The sequence below is a fragment of the Colias eurytheme genome, chromosome 10 (genome assembly GCF_061535395.1).
Source record: "Colias eurytheme isolate Ceu_HAF_F1 chromosome 10, ilColEury1 Martin Lab GWU primary, whole genome shotgun sequence".
In the NCBI taxonomy this organism is placed as follows: domain Eukaryota; kingdom Metazoa; phylum Arthropoda; class Insecta; order Lepidoptera; family Pieridae; genus Colias; species Colias eurytheme.
In genome coordinates, this window is record NC_142989.1 from 11371932 (window position 1) to 11389614 (window position 17683).

At 34.2% G+C, this 17683-nt stretch overlaps 1 protein-coding gene across 1 annotated transcript; it reads left to right on the forward strand.

Moving 5' to 3' along the window:
• The first annotated feature begins 2 nt into the window (after positions 1 to 2).
• LOC149905468 (tubulin alpha-1A chain-like) lies at positions 3 to 11129 on the forward strand. Its single transcript, XM_090106436.1, has 9 exons — positions 3 to 123; positions 5992 to 6164; positions 6487 to 6615; positions 6959 to 7129; positions 7667 to 7870; positions 8963 to 9018; positions 9207 to 9303; positions 9820 to 9932; positions 10624 to 11129. Exons 1-9 carry the CDS (start codon positions 3 to 5, stop codon positions 10805 to 10807), a joined length of 1248 nt encoding a protein of 415 aa, XP_089962562.1. The 3' UTR covers positions 10808 to 11129.
• Positions 11130 to 17683: the final 6554 nt, after the last annotated feature.

A 17683-nucleotide genomic window follows, 5' to 3' on the forward strand; every position in this document is an offset into this window, starting at 1 on the left:
AGATGCCCTCCGACAAGACGCTGGGCGGCGGGGACGACTCCTTCAACACTTTCTTCAGCGAGACGGGCGCGGGCAAGCACGTGCCCAGAGCTGTGTTTGTGGACCTGGAGCCTACTGTAGTCGGTAAGTGACAGATGCCCTCCGACAAGACGCTGGGCGGCGGGGACGACTCCTTCAACACGTTCTTCAGCGAGACATGATTTTATAGAGCAATATTTTGCTATTGACGGTTTTAAAAATGGTTATTATAAAAGAAAATCAGTTAAAAATTAGCATATAAAAAAATTTAGATTTTGTACTTACGTGTTCGGTGATCGGTCATTGCAGCCTTTTTCTTTTTAATATTTGACACAATTTTAGAAGTCTCTAGTAAAATGAAATAAACCAGTTTAAGTTGACTATAAATTATCATCTAGGTACAATCATCCAAGTGAAAAAAAATTACAGCATCATCATGAATAATGATTTGTAAATCGAATGTAACAAAAACTCAGAATAAAATTAGCTTTCTAAGCTGAGTGCGCTGTAATAATCATGACCACAAATAACTTGCTATTCTGTAGTTTTTATAGTTTATCCTGGTACAACAAAATCTGAATCAAGTCTTAACAATCTACAAAAATAAATAAGCAAGTGTCTCTGTGTCCAGAATTTTTTTAATAAATTGTTTAGCGAATTTACAGACATGATTGGTTTTTTAATAACATCAATCATTCGGTATTAAATTATTATTATTAAATATAAATTATTATTTGCTCATATTTAAGTACCTACCCTTAAAATAATATTCGATTCACATTTCCTAAAATAGTCCGAAGCTCAAAGCTCGAATCACACGAGTGTGCTCTTGAAGTAAGAACTTATAAGTTAGATAAGACGACCATTGAACTCGTTCAAGAGCGGCTATTAGAGTAACGTGTCATTACGTCTATATTCCGCACTGTACTTACCTAAATCGACAACCTGGCTGATAGGGCTGCCAAAATAAAGTTTTTGAGAAGGGACAAGAAAAAGCTTCCAAAAATATGTTTTATTCGGAAACATTTTTATGTTTTAAACGTTTCATTTGCTATGTAGGTATTATGTACATAAAACCACTTAATACTTATTTAATGAATTTTATTACAAGGAATTATTTAAAGTAATTTGCTGTTTAAAGACTTAAATTCAATAATTGTATCATAAGCTATTTAATTTCGCCAAATAGTCAACTTCTACATGAAAACAGCGCTAAAAAACAATACTTATTATATATTAATGGTGACAACCCTATAGCCACGTTATAACTCATCAAATTGCTATTTCCATCACTCGAAGCACAAATATAATCCCGTCGATCGAAACATTGAAAATGTTCACAATTTACGATCAAATTACAATGTTTAGCTACTACAGTTACAGGGAAAATTGTTTTAGTGGTGATGGCGTTATTACTCATACTAAGTTCGTTGAAAGGCGTTTAAAATCAAATAGAATAGAATCATTTTCACTCTTTTATCTTTTTCAAAAAAAAAATATTTTATTATCATATATACATTTGAAACAATATCCAGTTTTATTCCAGTAGGTAAAATGTAGGATATTTTTCTATTTCAAAATAACATGCTACGGAACCTATGGACTATGGTGCCTTGGTTTGGTATATGGCATAGTAAGTATAGTCTTAAGTCTGTGGTACCTACCTACCTACGCATTATTATTCAGTATTCACTATTGACTGTGGTTAATCATTAGCCTATAAAAACGATCAATGTATGCTATTCAGGCGTAATTGTTATAGAATTAATATAGATTATAATTCAATATGAAATAATAATAAACGACTATTATCTAATATCTATGGCGGCATAAACCGTCTAGACGAAGTGTATTACGATGTATTGCCTGAATAAAAATGTCGTTCATGAACTTAGATAGGTATTTTCAGGATCGATTTTCCATCCAATTTCGTCAGGCTGTATTCGTTTCCAATAATATTACCTATATATTTGAATAAATTATATTATTTCTAGTTTGAAACAGTTATAAAAAAGCTTTTAAGAAAGCTTTCAATCCACGTTTATTTCGGCCAACTTTCAGTTTCACATACTTTATTTCTTCACACTTCTTTACTTACGTATACGGTATAGTCTGTGGGTAGGGTAGGGCGGGGCTAGTTGAGCAATTTTTCACTTGAGCGGATATAGCTCCTCAATAATAAGTCTCAATGAGTCGTTATGCGGCTTGATGGATTAGTAATTTATCCCTTAGCAAAAGTGTCCATAGTATTTTTTTTGTAACAAGTCGAATTTAAGAGCTACAGCTGTTTAAATGCAGAAAGTCAAGTACGCTCAATGTACCCCATAGGTGAGGTAAGTTGAGCAAGGGTATGGGGCAAGTTGAGCACTAAGAATGTCTAACCAAACCATGGGTTCAATGTTGACTAGAGAAGTGAAATATGTGTTCGACAATCAGTTCTTTATTAATAGTCTTTTAGTGACAGAAAAACAAAACTTAAAATAATTTTCTTTGGATAATTAACTGAAAATAGAATAAACAAAACATCAACGTATCTTAAGACTAACTTTAGGATTAGATTCAGTCTTTCTGTTTAAAATCAGACTTAAATATCGTAAAAAAATATATTAATAAGATCTTAGCAACTTAATCGTCATTGTCACTGTTGCAATTGACACAAACGAAAGTAAGACCAGCACCTGGAACACATTTTGTATGTGCCCATTCCCTGCAAGCTTGACACTGGATCCAATTTTCTCCTGGTAAACTTTCAGCATAGCCTTCGCAACAAATCAGACAGGAATAATCATTATCATCACTTTCTTCACTTGACTGGAGTATTTTTTTACAGACACCCTTCTTCCTTTTCTTACCCATGTTCTTCTTTGGCTTCTTAATTTTTTTTTGTAGTTTTATTTTGCTGTTCTTCTAAAGCGTTCTTTTCGGGAGTGTCTGTTAGTATTGCAGCTTTCCTCTTTCTTCTGTTAGTTTTAGCTGCTTTTCTAGGGCCAGCCTTTGGGTATGGTCGTACAATTTCCAGTTGTTTGAGTCGTGGGGTAAGTTGAGCAACTATAGCTCAACTAACCCCAACCCGGAATTTTAGAACAAAAGTGAGGTTATAAAAAAATCGTAAGAGTTATACCCAGAACCTCTCTACATATCAAAAGTACAATAATTATCTGGAAGATTAACACTTACCTGATTGAAAACAGACAACAATTGATTAATATAGACGAAAACTTGCAATAAACGACGTTTTTACTTTTTGGGCACAAAATAAACAAAACGCACGGGCGCTTCACTCGTTCGTCCAGCCGCCTCTAGTGATCGCGTGGTGATTACCCCTCCCGCGACTCCTTCTTTCCGCCATACGATGCCTATACGTATGGTGAATAGTTTGCGAGATATTTCGATTGCCCAACTTGCCCCTATGCTCAACTAGCCCCGCCCTACCCTATAGTATAGAAAAAAGTTGTTCACATTGATTGTTAGATTATTGACATAAACATAAAAAAAACATACCGGCCGAATTGATAACCTCCTCCTTTTTTTTGAAGTCGGTTAAAAACATAAAGAAGTGCTATTTTTTGTAATTATAGGTATTTAATTTAACACAAGTTCTACCGTCGCGTCGGCATTATACCAACCCACGCCTAAGATTCTCAGAAGCAACAAATAACAATACAAATACTTGCGTGTCAGATTACGCCTACAAAAAAATAGATGACCAATAACAATTACGACTGTATTTGCTTCATTTCATACATTATAAAATGCGGATATATATGTAAAACAATTTGCATATATAGCGATATGCAGAAAACCTAATGCTTTGCTTTGCCGCCGGTTACAGGCACAAACTAAATTTGCAAAAAAAATGTTTTTAGGGTTTGAAGAAAATTCTTTAAAACGCGATTTTTTTATACTTAACGTTTAATTAAAAAATGTTTTATATTAAAATATAATATAAGTTGAAACTAAGAATAGAATGAGCTGCAGCCTCCATTCAATGTTTTATCAATAAAAATAAGTTTTTTAAGGCGCTTTGAAAGTCTTTCGAATAGCATTTTAAATGTATTTTATCACAAACACAAAGTAGAATACCGAAACATTACGAACTTACATAGCTTATTTAACTTCACATTGTTCAAGACCTCATTCCCAGCTATTTAGGTTACTTTACTCATTTCAGTCTAGATTGAAAATTCACAGAAACGGGAACATGCCTGCGGGGCAGAGCGAATACAAGCTCAAAGAACTTAAATTTTCATGAAATGAAATCAAACTTGCCTTGTTCTTAATAAGATGCTTTTGTTTGACTTTGTATTGGAGAATAGGACTTTATAGTGGCTTATATTGTACTTATATAGTAGCCTGACTTTGTAGATAAATTAATGTTTGCATAGAAGCAAAATGTTCGGTCTCCCTTGGTAGATAACTATAAAGAAAATTCTGTCTATCTCTCCAAACTTACATAATTTTAGAAACAGAAGATCACATATTTTTTAAACACAAATATATACATATAATATTTCAATATAGAAACACAACAAAAACAAGAACTGTCTTTAAAATCATCCCTTTAATTTAGGAACCCCTGTTTTCTTTATACATGACTAAGTACCGAGTTCCAAAAATAATGAATCGTCTCAAGGGCTGAAACATAAAACGAAAAACTACCCTCCAGATAGGGGGAGACTAGACTTAGACAATCATCATGACAATACACAAAGAAATTAATAAACTGTTTTTTTTTTCAACTTATGCAATCTAACTAATATTATGAAAAGGAATGTAATGAATAATGATTGTTAATTAACAAGACTCAATATGTAAGACCAATTGGTCAGATATTAACAATTTCTACTGTCTTAGTATTATATGATATAATCGATGAGCTTTTAATTATACGCCTATCGAATAATAATGTGAAAAACTCTTGAACGAAACAACAACAGTTTGCTACAATTTTAGATGTTTATGGTAGCGCCTCTACAATTTAATATTTAATTAAAATTTTGGATAGTAAAATGTTGCTTTCCCTGTTTAATTAGTACTATTTCTAAATCAATAAAACAATTGCAAATAAAAATGCACTAAAAGCCAGTAATGAACACAGGCCCGACAAATCCAATTACGCAGTCTGCAGAACATTCCACCTCATTAACTGCCACTTGACTTTCTGATGGAATCACTGTTTTGTTCGCTTTGCCCACATGTGCTGGTCGTTAGTTAATCCTGGTATTTGCTATTACTGAATACTGTAACGATTTAATTAGAAGGGCTATAGATATATACGAATATGTATTATAAAGAGGAAAGATTTGATTTGTTTGTTTCAGTTGAATAGGCTCGAAACTACTGGACCGATTTAAAAAATCTTTATCATGATAATCCTACGTTATCCCTGATTAACATAGGTATTTTGTAATGTTTTTATCCCGGTTTAAACACGTGCGGAGCCGGGACGAGAGTCTAGTTTGTGATATATTCAAGCTATTGTTTAAGTACCTAGTTGGTGCAATTTCTGAAGGGAAGTTAGATCTGTGATGAAAAGTTTAATTTAGAAATGCAGTAACTTTGCTTTCTGATTGATTTGTGCGACATTCTAATGAAGTTTAATTGCATTGATTGAGTGCAATACTTAATTATTAATTATTAATTAACCTTCGCATTATGCTTGCTTCAGATTCTGCACAGTGATGTCTGATTTAATAATGAAATTTCTTTTCCTGAAATGTTTTTACCTGCAGTTGCCATAAACAAATTTATGAAAATAAGAATGTAAAGCTGCCATTAATTCACATACACAGACACACATTATAACATGTATTGATAACATGTTTATGGTATATGTTCAATTGCATTTTTATTTAGCTTCACGTAAAAGAGAAAAATACATCATAATATCATCATCATATCAGATCGCTCTCTAATAAAATATAGAGCCCTATAAAGACCGTTTCTTTCACACACAATTTTTTCCACGTATAGACGAGGTCCGCACGGGCACCTATCGCCAGTTGTTTCACCCAGAACAGCTTATCACTGGCAAGGAAGACGCCGCCAACAACTATGCGAGGGGCCACTACACCATTGGCAAGGAGATCGTTGACGTCGTGTTGGATAGGCTCAGGAAGCTCGCTGACCAGTGCACTGGACTTCAGGTTTTTTAATTTACCTATTATAATCCTTAAAGCTAAGTTGATTTGTTAATTAATTGTTTCTGCATTCAAATGGTATCGAATATTGTCGTGGATTTCAAATTTTGTAACATAACACATACATATACCTATTATAACGTAGAGTCCTCCGCCGAAATTTTCTGTCTGTTCGCGATAAACTCAAAAACCTACTTCGCCGATTTACATTATGTTTTGACCAGCACAGCATGGTTGTCGAGGAAATAAGAATATTATATTTTGTTTTTGACAACGCGAGTAAATCCGTGGGTGAAACTAGTAACTAATGTATTATCTCTGTGTCTAGGGATTCCTGGTGTTCCACTCGTTCGGTGGAGGCACCGGCTCCGGGTTCACGTCCCTGCTGATGGAGCGCCTCTCCGTTGACTATGGAAAGAAGTCCAAGCTGGAGTTCTCCATCTACCCTGCACCACAAGTAAGAGTACTAAATTGTATTGAAAGACTAGTCATTCAATTAACACAATTGAATGACGACATTTAATTGAATGACTAGGTCGAACGTCAAATTAACAAGTATCACTCAAAGTTCAACTAGTTAGCGGTTTGTAACATAGCCCTTTGAACAGAGCGGATATAACGCTCGGCATATTGTTGAATGACTAGCTTGTTCATTGATAGATGAAGGAATTTACTTCTTCCAAGGTATCCCCAAAAAGACGGTTGCGAGCCGACGGCCGACTTCTTATTTCCTTATATCTTAGAAAATCACACACTAAAACTTTAAATTTTTCATTTATTAATCTAATATTCTTTCCCAGGTATCAACAGCAGTGGTAGAGCCCTACAACTCCATTCTCACCACGCACACAACTCTGGAGCACTCGGACTGCGCCTTCATGGTCGACAACGAAGCCATCTATGACATCTGCAGACGGAACTTGGATATTGAGAGGCCGACGTACACTAACTTGAATAGGCTTATTGGGCAGGTAAGATATATCAGATGATTTAAATGTTGCCTTAAAAATAAAACATTTTGAATGTAGAGTTTTTTATTTTAGAGAAATTCATCCAGAATATAGATGTGGCTTTTAAGTGTTGTTAAAAGTATTAGAAACTCTCATTCTCGTTAAATGCTCTCTTTCCTTCATTGTACTAAAGTGTCTCTTACCGTTTTAATTGATAATTCTAATAACTTTTCATACATTATATTTCAGTTTATACATGTCGTGGTCATATCGTATATATTTGCTCATTTCATGAAATGGTCGCATTTCGCATGTCGAATGTCGCATGTGGCCAACATAGCTTGACCAGATCATTAAATCGTCAATGTTTCACGATTTTGTCATCCACATTTAACCAGATCGTATATAAATGAGCAAATCTACTCTATCAAAATATACTGAATACATTAAGTACCTACCTAAATGACTAATGAAAAATTGCAATGCTAATAGTGTATTAATGCTCAGTAGGTATGCATTGCTACAATTCCTTAACAAATTTACACCACTATTCCTCAGATCGTGTCCTCCATAACCGCGTCCCTCCGCTTCGACGGCGCCCTCAACGTGGACCTCACGGAGTTCCAAACGAACCTCGTTCCCTACCCGCGGATACACTTCCCTCTCGCCACTTACGCGCCCGTCATCTCCGCGGAGAAAGCGTACCACGAGCAGCTCACCGTCGCTGAGATTACTAACGCGTGCTTTGAGCCGGCTAACCAGGTAAGTCATATACAGAAAACAAGTACTTATTGTCAAAAACAATTGAATAGTTATTCGAATTGCTATTACGGGATAGTCAAAAGATAGAAAGATTGATAGCTAGAAAGTTTAGTTCGAGATGTAAGCGAACAAACTGCGACTCTAATAATAGGAAGCAGATAAGCTTTGAACCCTTTTTATTCTTTCACATTGATAATGGCCTCTTCAAAAGTATGGAAGACCTATACCTAAGTATGTCGATACCATCATTATCCTAGCAATCTTGCAATAAATTAATACTTTTATTTTTCACATAGAAGCTCAACATAAAATTGTTCAATTATTTTTTTTAAAACGACGATAAAATAATATGCGATAAAAGTTGAATCGATAATAGTCCAAAATAGTCATTTTGTCAAGAATACCATACTCTATTAAAAAACAAATGAAAAAGCTACAAAAACATTAAATTTACCTAAGCTTAGAAATTATGCGCATTGCAGGTAGGTCCTTATGCAATATTAATTCCGCTGGCTGGGATCCAAGAGCCTCCCTCATAACTTTTATGACGTTCTCGAGATTTCGAGCCTTGTACCATATACTCTTTAGAAATTTAATTCAGCTTGGAATATTACTGCGGTTAAAGGAAATTTACTGGAAAATTTAATCAGTTGATATATGAATAAAATACGACTTAGTTAGATTAGTTTTGTATCGTAATATACTTTGAAATAAAATAATAAATGAATATGTACGAATATTTGTGTGTGAAGTCCCGTGTCCCCGTAGTGGGGTAAGGGGCAGATGCATTATGCGTACATCTGTTTCACTGATCGATTTTCTTTAGGGAAAAGTAGATGATCAGCCTTCAGTGTCCTACCAGACCAAGACATTTTTTTTTCTTCGTCTCCACCGGGAATCGAACCCAAGACCCCTCGGTTCTACGCTCACGCGTCAACCACTGTACCAAGGAGGCGGTCATACGAATATTTACTACCAAATTAATAGGTATAAAATATTTGATTGAAGGCTCTGTTTGTTGTGTAATTAGATTATGCCTCTACTATATGTTTTTTTGTAGATTTATTGTAATAAATTGTTTTGTAATGACAGATGGTGAAATGCGACCCACGTCACGGCAAATACATGGCGTGCTGCATGTTATACAGGTTTGTACCCAAATGCTTATTGAATAAATATTGAAAATCTAATTTTAAAACTATGAAATGTTTAACAATATATGGAGTATGTTTTGTTATTTCATAAAGACAACTCTATGCTTAAATGAACTTTGCTAATTTCGAACTAAAGGAAAGATTTTCATCTTCAGCCACTTCATTAAAATGATTTTCAACAGAGGTGACGTAGTACCAAAGGACGTGAACGCAGCCATCGCGACCATCAAGACCAAACGGTCCATACAGTTTGTGGACTGGTGTCCTACTGGCTTCAAAGTGAGTGTTTTTTGTAATCCTCATGTAATTTGTGAAAATATAACGAACAATCAAATTTTGTAGGTACACTTATCAAGAATTGATGTAATTGGACAAATATTTCATGAGTTTATCTTATATTAAAACGGCTTTTTTAACTATATATTTATTCTTTTCAAAAGTAAAACGAAGGCATTACATAAAGCTATATATACAGATTTACCATCGATGGTAGATAATGTTAGGTACCATTATCAATTAATTAAAAAAATGTGTGCGTGTGTAGTGTACACACGTAAGAAGTGAAACTTCTTTATGATCTTATTTTTCAAAAAATAATTTACTATATATGCAACTTTACAGAAATACGTCGAATCACGCGTGGTAGGGATAAGAAAAAGATATGGTAACGGAAAAATGTCAGACGTAACGAAAAAATGTTACACTAAATTTTTTTTCAACCCCGATAAAGAAGTTTCACTTCAACAATATTTTTCCTGAATTAATTTCATATTCATATATGTAATTATCATCTAGGTGGGTATAAACTACCAGCCCCCGACCGTGGTGCCGGGCGGCGACCTCGCCAAGGTGCAGCGCGCTGTGTGCATGTTGTCCAACACCACCGCCATCGCGGAGGCTTGGGCCAGGTATATTTACATTTTTAAGCTATTGCATAGCTTCTATCGCGGGCCTTGAGCGCGGGGACCGAATCGAGAAATTCCGTAACGAAAAAACCTCACGCTCCCCACGGGGGCGGGCGCGGAGGTGTGGTTTGAAGGCATAGCATGCGATAGCTTTACCGTGGCAGTCCCCGAGTGCCACACGTGTTTTTTTTATTTAAAGGCCAAGATATCTGTTGCTCTTCGTACTTTTTTTAATGTTTGAATTGACGATGTAATGCAATGTTATTTTGTATTTAGGAGTATGGTTGTTAAGTAAATGTCAGATTGTCGTGGTAAAGTTTTATGCTGATTAAAAATTTACCACTTTTCATTCAAAAATATAACTAGAATTATTGAAAAAAGCTTTATGGTGTAGTGTAAATAAAAGCTCGACAAAATGGTTTTAAACAACTTTATTAGATATATAATTATTACAATTACAAATTCCACATGGTATTGGTATAAAATAAATGCCTTCTCATTATATGCCCATGACTTGGATCGCGCGTGCATATGTTCACATTAAATAAGATTCAAAGCTATATAACGAAAAAGTTTCATCAAAATGCGTCCAGTAATTTTGCATGATAATCGGATAACAAACAGACTTCCAGTTTTATTATATCTTATACCTAGATATTCAGATCTATTTATTAAAACAATGTCTTTCCCACAGGCTCGACCACAAATTCGATCTAATGTACGCAAAGCGCGCGTTCGTCCACTGGTACGTTGGTGAAGGTATGGAGGAGGGAGAGTTCTCTGAGGCTAGAGAGGATCTCGCGGCGCTTGAGAAGGACTATGAGGAGGTCGGGGTCGATTCCACTGAGGGGGAACTTGATGAGGATAATGAGTATTAGAGGGGAGGGTGTGATGTGCGATTTATATGAGAGATAGACAAGGGAATATTTCATAGAGGAAATCGTGTATATCTGACTTGTCATAGAGAAATAGTAAAAGCTGTCGACAAATAAACTGCGGTAGTCTGTCTCTAGGTCTTTTATACTATGATTTATGTCATTATTGCAATTTCGATTCCAAACGTTTTAAGATACATTTGAAGTGTAGAGTGGTTTTCATAGATTCCTTTTCCTAAGTGTCTTTTTTTAAGATTCCACCACTTCTATTAAGAAATATTATCGATTAAAATCAATAAATCGCACATCACTACAAATTTGACGTCTGACAGATTGCCAGCAATAAAATATTTTATCAATTTTCTACTAAATAAGTAACAAATAATAATAAGGGTAATATGAGCTTGTAAGAATGCTTATTAACAGTACAAACTTTTGAAATATAATTTCCATTTGAAATGCAAAGTTTGTATAACTGTAACATTGTGTGAATTTATTTGCGGTATGCATTTATTAAATATAGAGATCGTGATAATGATTAGATATAGCTTTTTAATTTTTATCAAGCTAACTTATAGATTTTTTATGTACTACAATATTGTATCAATATTAATTTATTTTTAATGCACAATAAAAATTTACACTTTAAATTTCGTTGTTTTATTTTCATTCCCTTTTATGGACTATGGGGACTATGACTATATTATTACTAGGGGTTATTCTATAGATCTAGAGCTGTTTATCTGCATACCAAAGCAAAGCAAAACTAGTTCAACAATTTCGTGCGTGCCACAGATATTCAAAATACTAATTCAAAAAATATTTTTATAAGAAGGATTATACTCTGTCCATTATATTATTTGCTTTTTGACAGCTTCACGCCTATGTAGGATTGTATTGTCTATGTTAAAATGTCATACAAATAATTATCGTACTTCATGGACAGGTCCCGCCCACTTAGTGATGCCTACACAGAATTATTCAATGATGGGTCGATAGATTAAAATAATCGATAGAAATAATCTGTAAATATAGGTATATCCGATACAGAAAAACTCTTCTATTATGTTATATAATTTAAACGAAAAGACAACCCAATTGTAAGATAGAAACCAATAAATAATAAAATATTAGTTTAGTTTAGTTTTAACATACAATGCATAGATATGTGGTCTTATTATTACATATCTTATAGTAGGGGAGGCCAAGAGGGGGATTTTGGGATTTACTCGAGCGCGTCAGATTACTATAAGGGACGGTACCTTAGCTATTCATTAGTACCTCTAGTCAATATGAGCAGTTATGGTTGGTGGGTGCGCTCAGGGGCCCCGCTGGAAAATTTGAATAATCCATAATTCCCTAAGGTTGAGCTCGAATCGTCAGATTAGCGAAATGGGGACTTCTTATATTGTAATTAACCCCCCCATATATTAATCTGACGCACTCGAATAATATTACTTTAATTTTTTACCCTTTCTTCATAGCGATTAAATCGCCACTTAAATCGTCAGATTAACGTATACTTTTTTTCAGTGACGTCCTGGAGCATGCAAAATATCAATATCTAACGCGCTTGAGTATTTCCAAGCCAATTTTTTTCTTTTTTAAATAAAAAAAAATCAAAAAACCCTTCCCCACCGCTAAAAGTGAAAACATTATAGTACCTTTTTTTCTCGCTATGGTCTAATCTACCAATTCTAATAGGTTCCCGTGACGCTCGAGTAAATCCACATTTAGCATCCTGGGCTCCCCTACTATTATTAGTACGTTTACGTTGTAATTATTATTTACGTACCTGATTCGATTTATGATAATATTTTGAATTTATAATTGAAATGGTATCACAATCGATAATCTTTTGAACATCACTTCTGGTATCACCTGTCGAGCTGTCAAAAAGCAATTCTTATAGTGGACAGACTATAAGGGTGAATTATTATGGAACGAGAAAGAAAACACATATAAATATTAAAATTTCCTAATTTATTTACAAAGTTTATTTGAACTACACAAATGTCTTAAAATTAAAAGAAAATTAATAAGCCTTTATAAAAACTTTATTGCAATGTATAACATTAACAAAATGACTTCTATATAATATTGTATATGGCTACAATTTACAAATGATTATATGCAATAAATCTTTTTTCGAGTATATGTTAAAAAAATAAAGAACTTTAAACAGTTTAACAGTAAAAAATAGCAGCAAATAAACTTTTAGTAAAAAATAAATCTTCACAGAATATATGTAAATTATAAATTATATAAAATTAAAAACACTTGGGACAGACTAAAAAAATCGTATTTAGGAATGATAATAATTGTGACTTAAACATTTCTTAGTATACAAGTTGTATTTTATTTAAAAAATAAAATATAGAAACCTATCTAAGTTATTAAAAGTACAAAAAAATATTGCAAAAAGTACATAAAAGGTAATTAAACTATAATAAAATTCGATTAACTAGATTAACTAGACGACACGAAAAATCGCACAAAATTTAAGTTCAATTCGATCGATTTTTTTATATTATTAATTATTAATGTTTATTAATATTACTTATAATTATAAAACCTGTAAAAAAGTTAAAAAAAACGATTGTTTATTCTGTCACCTTACATTTACAAACATTCACATTTAAAAACTGCCTTCCGTCTCGTGTCAATAGCACAAAAAAAATCCATAAAAAATATATAATACTTGAACCTTAGATTATGGATTGGTCTCCGCGCGCGCGCTACGACTAGATACCGCCGGCGTACTTGGAAAATGCGGCAACTAATAGTACGCCGAATTCGGCGTACCCGAACCAGTCGTGTCACAAGCATTGTGTGGAGAGGGCGAACTGATAGTTTATAAAGATTTTGAACAAAATCTGAAGTAAAATGCCTATTTGTGTCATAAAACTATTTAAAAATAATACAACAAAAAACAAGAAAGACACTGGGATCACGTACCATCACTAAGTATCGCATTAATCGAAATTTCTCCTTTACTTCGAAAATATTTTCTACGAAAATACGACGCCATTCAATGTTGCCGTACTGCATATCCAAAAAAATACACGTGGTTGAGGAAATCTTTTAGCAATAATTTGAACTTTTTTTTCAATACTAACACATGCATAAAAAAGTATAATAACAATAATTTATTTCTGTTTTACCATGTTTAACTGACTCATATAATATGTTTTTTTTTTATTTCCGCTTTTTTACTTTTAAACAACCTTTGTGACTATAGTATAGTAGCATCGCAAGTGGATTTGAGTCGCATGTTCATGGATTCGATTTCCGGTTGGATTTCAGGATGAAAAAAATATTTTTCAAACTTCTTTCCAAGATGCCAGATTTCCCATTTATTAGGTAAAATTTATGTAGCTGGCAGCCCAATTCTTCACACACACTAGCGTCTTTACAAATTGCCTAACACACACTACAGAAATGAGTTGCCGCACTCACAGAGCTATTGTTTTTAGGTGGGGCGGTATCTAGTCGTAGCGCGCGCGCGGAGACCAATCCTTAATCTAAGACTTAAACCTGTAATATTACTTGACACAAAAAAGGGTTTTATAAAATAATTAACTAAAATAACAGTATATAAACTATAATCTATTTATATTTGACTGTACAAAAAGAGATCTTGACTAACAATATTTAGTACAAATGCCATTGTAATATTATGTATAGCATACAAGTTCTTTATAAACATATACAAAATGTTCTTAAAAATTCGATTCGTAATAAATGCGGTTATTCTTATTATGACTAAAATACAGGGTTTCTTGTAAAACACCAGCAACCTCGCAGGACAAGATAGCTAACATCATAAGTAACAACATATGTATTTTGTTCTACGACTTTTGATAATTTGTTAGATTTTATTTCCATACAAAAATAAATATTCATTTAATTTTCCGCTTGGATATTATAAACTTTACGCGCATCCCAAAAAATAAACGTAAACAAGAAGCGAATGAGAGGGGGAAGGTAGGGGCGGAGCGTTTTCTGCGGACGCGGTTCTACCGAATACCCGCGGCCCCGTCAATAAAGCGGCACGGCGGAACACAGTGGAGTTTAGTCGGTAGGACCGTGCACTCAGCAGGGTGAGTCCGACATAACCCAGGGCTCTTCCCCCGAGTGCCCTGGGTATGCCTAAATGCATTCTCCACTATAAAAAAAAAGGGGCGGAGCGTTTGAACTTGACCTATCTGCGACAGTCAGCGCATAGACTTACAAATGTTCGAGTACAATAAAAGCTTAAAAAATCATTTAAAAATAATTTTATTGCGTTATGCCAATAGTCGTAGAACAAATGTTGTTACTTATGATGTTAGCTATCTTGTCCTGCGAGGTTGCTGGTGTTTTACAAGTAACCCTGTATACATATTTCATTATTTCCCTTCAAAGTACACTACCAACTTTCTACGTTGTATTTAAAATGTATAAATATAAATAACGTTTGTTCCAAATGTTAACTTAATTAGCAGGCACAGAATCATGTTAATATTTTTAAATTTTTTAATGTAATGATAATATCTTTATTCAGGGCACTTATTAGGAAAAAATATATTATCGCTGCCGTTAAAATCATATCGTATTGTAAACGAAATTGACTCATATTACTATTTACTATATCAGCATATGATTTCAACATGTGTATTTAATTAACAAAATCGTAACAACTAACTTTTGATTATCATTTTCATTTTATCAACTACAATCTAATTTAAATGTGGAAAGTTGCCTGTTTGTTTACTGGAGGAAAATTACTTGAAATACTAATATTGCTATCCAGGTATATTGCTGAAAGGAAACATTTCTTTATTTTTAAAAAGAAATAGAACCATGCCCGGGAATCGAACTTACTAAAAGTTCTAAGTGCTTTTCCTCCAACGCCCATACAATTTTCCATCATGTATAGTACCTATAACTAACCGCTAGATGGCGCTGATTTCAAAACTAAATAAGTGTGTTAAATACCTATAATTTTGTAATTTTGAACTTTGCGCCTTGCAACACCAGCTCACGCTTGATCGTCTCTCTCTACTCTGTGGTGACATTATAGTGACTGTATGTGTTCCCGGTATTTTTACTTAAAATAAAGTTAATATTGAAATAAACAGTATTTGCGACTCATTAATCTATCAGGTTATGGGCCCAATTAGCTCAGAAACAAGAAAAGTGTGAAATCTCGTTGTGAAAACAGTGATCAAAACATTATAAGTGAACTTAACCTCAAACCGGCAACGTGACTTTTTAATACAAACTTTTGTGTTGAAAGTGAATAAATTCAAACAAAATGGCAACAAACAACCAATTGGCATTAATTGAAAAGCTATCCGGTCGGGAAAACTATGCAACTTGGCGGTTTGCAATGCAAACATATCTACAACATGAGAATTTGTGTGACTGCATAGAATCTAACACGGAACCAGATCCAAAACGAGATACTAAGGCGAGAACAAAGATAATCCTTTCAGTTGATGCCACAAACTATGTGCATATCCAAGAGTCTCGCACCGCCAAAGAAGTTTGGGATAAATTATTGTACTCAACATTTATTGATGACTCTGGGCTGACACGCAGAGTAGGGCTACTGCGTGATTTATGTAATACGTCACTAACAGAATGTCAAAATGTAGAACAGTACGTAAGCAGAATAATGAACACAGCTCATAATCTCAGAAACATTGGTTTTAAAGTAGACGAGTGGCTAGGTACTATGTCGCTCTCAGGTCTGCCCGAAAGCTATAAACCAATGATAATGGCCATTGAAAGCTCAGGCATGACTATTACTTCAGATTCTGTAAAGGCAAAATTACGACAGGATGTCGGACCATGTGAAAATGAGTCAAAAGCATTCGCAGTTAACAAAAAATTTCAGAAAAATTTCAAGAGGCATTCTAAAGTACCTAGGTGCTACACCTGTAATAAATATGGACACAAAAGCCCAGAAAAATAAAGAAGCATCACAAAATTCCAGTAGTTCATCATATGCTGCTGTATTTATTGCGACAACTGCACAGTGTGATGCCTGGTATGTGGACTCAGGCGCATCCCCACATATGGTCAAAGACAAGAGTTTGCTTCAGAATGAGACTACTTCCGTTATAAAGAATATAAGAGTAGCAGATAACAAAGTATTATCAGTGCAATGCTCAGGGCAAGTGAGCTTAAATACTTACAATAAAAAGGTCAAGAAAATAAGGTACTGTTTACAAATGTATTACATGTTCATGGATTAGCTACAAACTTACTATCTGTAAGTCAGATTATTCGCAGTGGAGGCCAAGTAAGATTTGACAAAACTGGCTGTGTTATTATGAACAATGAAAATCAGATAGTAGCAACAGCTAGTATTATCAACAACATGTACCGGCTGAACATGCCCGGAGGAGGCTTTGCATGCATGTCCGGAAAAAATTATATCTTTCTAATTTCTATGGCACCAACGAATGGGACACCTTAATTTAAACAGTCTAAGGGCCGATTTTCAATGCTTGGATAAAACTTATTCATCGAATAATGTATAAAACTACCATTTTAAAAACGTATTCTAGTTGCCCGTATTTGACAGTTTACGTGACATTTTAATATTATTGTGTAATACTTTATTGGACGGATAAGTTTTATCCAAGCATTGAAAAATCGGCCCTAAAGAAAATGTCAGATAACACTGACCATGTATCTTTTTCAGCAAATTCATAAAATCTGACATTTGTCACCTGTAAGGAAGGTAAGACAAGACTACCTTTTAGAAGTGAAGGGTTTGCCTCAATAGGTCCACTCAGATATATGTGGCCCTATGGAGACAAAGATATGATTTTAAGCTATTGCATAGCTTCTATCGCGGGCCTTGAGCGCGGGGACCGAATCCAG